The sequence below is a fragment of the Babylonia areolata genome, chromosome 7 (assembly GCF_041734735.1).
Source record: "Babylonia areolata isolate BAREFJ2019XMU chromosome 7, ASM4173473v1, whole genome shotgun sequence".
NCBI lineage: Eukaryota > Metazoa > Mollusca > Gastropoda > Neogastropoda > Buccinidae > Babylonia > Babylonia areolata.
This window is the reverse complement of record NC_134882.1, coordinates 46,268,010-46,273,009: the sequence shown is the minus strand read 5'-3', so window position 1 is coordinate 46,273,009 and position 5,000 is coordinate 46,268,010. Positions and strand designations below refer to the sequence as shown.

At 41.9% G+C, this 5,000-nt stretch overlaps 2 protein-coding genes across 2 annotated transcripts in view; both read left to right on the top strand.

Annotated features, from left to right (window-relative positions):
* The window catches only part of LOC143283856 (glutamate receptor-like), a 420,866-nt gene that overhangs the window by 341,827 nt on the left and 74,039 nt on the right, over positions 1-5,000 (top strand). The gene's annotated exons all lie outside the window — the stretch shown is intronic.
* Positions 2,990-5,000, top strand: part of LOC143284212 (glutamate receptor 1-like) — a 9,352-nt gene continuing 7,341 nt past the window's right edge. The window contains exons 1-2 of the mRNA XM_076590877.1: positions 2,990-3,139; positions 4,085-4,308. Coding sequence (XP_076446992.1) covers positions 2,990-3,139; positions 4,085-4,308 — 374 coding nt within the window. The remainder of the gene's footprint in view (positions 3,140-4,084; positions 4,309-5,000) is intronic.

The window sequence follows — 5,000 nt, the reverse complement described above, 5'->3', positions numbered from 1 at the left end:
GGGCGGGTTGGGGGGGGGGATATGGAGGGATTGAGTTTTGTCGAGGAAACGGCTGAAGAGGACGTGTGATAGACTGCATGGGATGAAAAGTGTGCGTCAGTAGTGGGGGGACGAGGAGTGGGGGACTGGGAGATGCACGGAGAATTAAAAATTGAAGTGAAGGTAGGCGTGGTTGTGAAAACGTCAAAGAAATGAGACCATCGACTAGCAACTGGAGACATGGAGTGACATTGCTGTTGGTGACTAGCAACGCTTTCAATAACATCCTGCTAAGACCCCCTCCCCCACCCCCACACCCTCCCTCCAACGACAGCTGCCCCAGGCAACTCAGAAAATAACAAATTGGATTCATATAGTGGCTACATTATTGATCAGAGACTAATCCTTCAGCAAAGCAAATAATGGAACGGCTCATTCTATGCCATTTGTATTGACTTTGAAAAGGCCTCCGACAATATTCAAACAGATGCCTTATAGAACACCTTGACGGAATATTGCATTATCAGTTAGATAGTCAATATCAGCAGATTTTACACACGGTCTTGAAATCACAAGTGAAAGTGATAAAGTACCCTAACCGATCCATTTCACATCACGAATGGAGTGAAGCAAGGTTGCATAATGTGGTTATTTCGCTTCTTCATTTGTGTTGACTAGATTGCATCAACAATAAGGTGCAGTCAGACAGGAGAGGAATCAGGTATACTCCAACACTTCTGCTTGAAAACCTGTGCTGGCGACATCAACGCCATCATCACCCAGACCAAACGAAAAAAAACAAACAAACAAAAATCAGCAGCAGCATTAGTCATAAACCTGAAACATTCCAGAACCGTTGCCAATTCTGAAGTAGGAAAATAGTAACGCCAAACATCGTCTCCACTTTCCATCACTGAAATCGAGCGAGGAGGGTGCGCTTCAAAGTGTGGTCCTTCGCTGGACATAAGATGGAAAGAGAGCAGTCTGGATTTCACACAGATAAACCTGTTGTGACAACACCAAGGAAGGGAGGGGCGGTGTGGGTGTGTGTATAGGGGGTGGAGAGGGCGTAGGAGGAGTCATAGACATCAACAGTTCCAGTTTGTTCAACACATTCACCAAATCAGAAGTCTATCAGAAATCACCAAGCAAGCTTCCACCCGCAGGTTGAATAAAGACAGATTGTTAGCAGCAGACCAGCAGTCAGACATGCGAAATTAAGATAAAGATGAGAAGAAAAACAGATTAACAGACAGGCAGACATACAGACAGACAGACATAAAGCTGTCAGACTTCGTCCCCGACTGGAATTGACGTCACTTCCTCTGTCATGAAAGTCTGAGAGGTGAGAACTTCAAGGAGCGTTTTTTTTTTTTGACGGCACATGAAGAATTGAGCCAAATTTAGAAAAATACAGAAGGGAGGAAAGGGAAAGTGGTTGTTGTGGGAGGGAGGTGAATCGTGGAGGAAATGGCTGAGTCCAGGAAGAGGAAGAGCGACAGACTGTATTGGAACTGAGAGAGAGCGAGAGAGACAGACAGACAGAGATAGAGAGGTGTAGGTGGTGATGGTGGTGTTGCGTTGTTTATTTGATTCGATATCTTACTCAGTTTTGTTCTGTTTGTTTATATGCCAACGAAGTGGTTCTTGCTCCGTTTCTACATTTCAGGGCAAAATCTGCAGGATGATACTGCAAGGGTTCTGTTTGTTTTCATGTTAATGGAGTGGTTCTTTGTCATTTTTGTATGCTGTATTGATAATCTATATCTCAGGATACGCCACGGATTCTGTTTGTTTACCTTAATGGAGTGGTTTTTAGTATGTTTGTGATTATGCATATGTTAATTAGGTAAAATCTGCAGGATGTTGTGAGGATGCGTTTTGTTATCTTATGTTGTTGGAGTGGTCCTTGGTCCGTTTCTACGTTTATGGGGAATGTCTGCAGGATACTGCAAGTGGTTTTTTCTTTCTTTCTTTTTTTCTTTTTTTTTTTTTCTAACTTGATGGAGTGGCTCTTAGTCTGCTTGTTTCTGTGTTAATTGGGAAATTTCTGCCAAATTTGCAAGGAATCCGTTTTTTTGTTTTGTTTTGTTTTTAATGGGATGGTTTTGAATCTGTTTGTTCCAATGTTAATGGGCAGTCTCTGTAGGATATCGCAAGGATTACATTTGTTTCTACGTTAACGGAGTGGCACTTAGTCTGTTTGTAACTATGTCAATATAGTCATTCGCAGTCTGCCTGTTTCTATGATAATGGAGTGTCTGTTTGTCTGTTTGTTTCTATGTTAGTGGAGTAGGTCTTTCTCTACTTTGTTCCTATGTTAATTCAGTAGTTATCAGTCTGTTTCTGTGCTTGTAGAGTGTTTCTTAGTCTGTTTGTTTCTATGTTAGTGTAGTAGTTCTTTCTCTGTTTGTTCCTATGTTAATTCAGTAGTTGTTTTGTTTCTATGCTGATAGTGTTTCTTAGCCCGTTTGTTTCTGTGTTAGTGGAGTTGTTCTTTCTCTGTACCTGTTTTAGTGTAGTAGTTGTTAGCCTGTTTCTATGCAGATGGAGTGTTTCTTAGTCCGTTTGTTTCTATGTTCGTGGAGTAGTTCTTTCTCTGTTCCTGTTTTAATGTAGTGGTTGTTTGTCTGTTTCTATGCTGATGAAGTGGTTCTTCGTCTGTGTGTAGTTCTTTCCCTGTTCCTATTTTAATGTAGCAGTTGTTAGTCTGTTTCAATGCTAATAGAGTGGTTTTTAGTCTGTTTTTTTTTTCTATGTCAGTGGCGTAGTTCTTTCTCTGTTTCTTAGTCTGTCTGTTTCCTTGCAAATGGAGAGTTTCTTTGTTTGTTTCTATGTTAGTGGAGCAGTTCTTTCTCTGTTCCTTACTCTGTATGTTTCCCTGCTGATGGAAAGCTTCTTAGTCTGTTTCCATGTCAGTGGAACAGTTCTTTCTCTGTTCCTTACTCTGTCTCTTTCCCTGCTAATGGAGTGGTTCTTTGTTCTGTCTTGTTTCTATATTGACGAGAAAATGTCTGCAGGATACTGCATGGACTTGGCGGATGAGCTCCAGGAATACCTGCAGACGGAGTACATCCTGAGGCCTGTGGCGGACGGGGAGTTCGGCTTTGAGCTTCCCAACGGCACCTGGACCGGCATCATTGGGGAACTCAGGCGAGGGGTTAGGTTATTTCATTTCTTCTTTTCCTTCCACTTTTTTTTTTAATTTATTTATTTTTTTTTTTTATTAGTGGTCGTCTTCTTTCTTTCTTCTTTAATTTTGGTCTTGTTATTGTTGTTGCTGTTGTTGTTGTCGTTTTCTGTCTGTTCATGTTATTGTTCTAGTATTTCTTTTCTCTTCTTCTTTCCTAGCTGTGATCTTTTTTTTCCATTTATTATTTCTTGTCATGAGGGAATTCATGTCAGGGGTTATGCTATTCAATTTCTTTGGAGCCAATTATGTCTAAGATTTTTTTTTTCCACAAAACGTGTGCTAAACTAGACGTTTATTTTATGTCTTTTTAACATGTCCAACATTTGTTTAGGCGTGAGGGTAGTATAATGTAATTTAAAAGATACAAAAAAAAAAAAAAAAAAAAAAAATGCACCCGTCTCTTTCAAAGGACAGCGGGAATAGCAAGGGATTGGGATTTTATTCAATGTCATCACACAGTAAGAACTCAAAGACTTTTTCCTTCGCAGTTTGTCTCTTTATTGCTCTTAATTAAATGAATTTAGATTTCGCAAGTAATGAAGAACAGTTTGATACGTTCACTTGGGTTTGACAAAGTTCATACCCCATGTCTGCTCCACGCCCTGTCTTCTTTAGTTTTCTTTTTCTTTTTTTTTTTCTTTTTTTCTTTTTTTTTTTTCTTTTTTTTGTGTGTTATACTTGGATACCATAAGATTCATACACAATTTCTGTAACCTCATCGCCATTATCATTCTCTCACTCTCTCTCACACCCCCACCCCCCCACACCCCCGCCTCTCCCACCCCACCCCCTCACCCCCCCACCCCGCCCCCTTCCACCAAACAAACCAAAAAAAACCCAAAAAAAAACACACAAAAAACCCAACAACAACAACAACAACAAAAAAACCACACAAAACAAAACACACAACAGCTGGCGGACATGGCCATCGCCCCGTTGACCATCACAGCCGACCGGGAGCGGGTGGTGGACTTCGCCAAGCCCTTCATGAACGTGGCCATCTCCATCATGATCAAGCGGCCCGAGAAACAGAAGCCCGGGGTCTTCGCCTTCATGGAGCCCTTCTCTGTGCCCCTCTGGTCCTGCATCGTCATCGCTTACGTCAGCGTCAGTGTCGTCGTCTACCTCGTCAGCAAGTAAGTATGAGTGTTTCTTTTTTTCTTTTTTTTATGATATAAGTTTCGGTTTTCAGGGTGTGTGTGTGTGTGTGTGTGTGTGTGTGTGTGTGTGTGTGTGTGTGTGTGTGTGTGTGTGTGTGTGTTGGTTTGGTTTGGTTTGGTTTGGTTTTTTCAAAGAACGTGTCAAAGCTTTACAAGACTAGTTGATTTTTTTATCCACTGCATGGCATCTGATGTTGTTGGGGAAAAGAGAGAGAGAAACATACACAGACACAGACACACACACACACACACACACACACACACACACACACACACACACACACACACACACAGAGGCAGACAGACAGAGACACAGAAAGAAAGAAAGACAGAGATAGAGAGAGAGAGAGAGAGAGAGAGAGAGAGAGAGAGAGAGAGAGAGAGAAGATACATGCAAGTAAGTAATAACCAATGTAAAGATGGTGAGCAGATACCTGATCCTCGCACAAACCCTACGCTCTGATCAGGCCTTTTAAAAATCAGTGAGTGAGTGAGTGAGTGAGTGTGTGTGTGTGTGTGTGTGTGTGTGTGTGTGTGTGTGTGTGTGTGTGTGTGTGTCTGTGTGTCTGTGTGTCTGTGTCTGTGTGTCAGTGTGTCTGTCTGTGTCTGTGTATGTCTGTGTCTGTGTGTGTCTGTGCTTTCGTGCGTACTTGCGCGCGCGTGTGTGC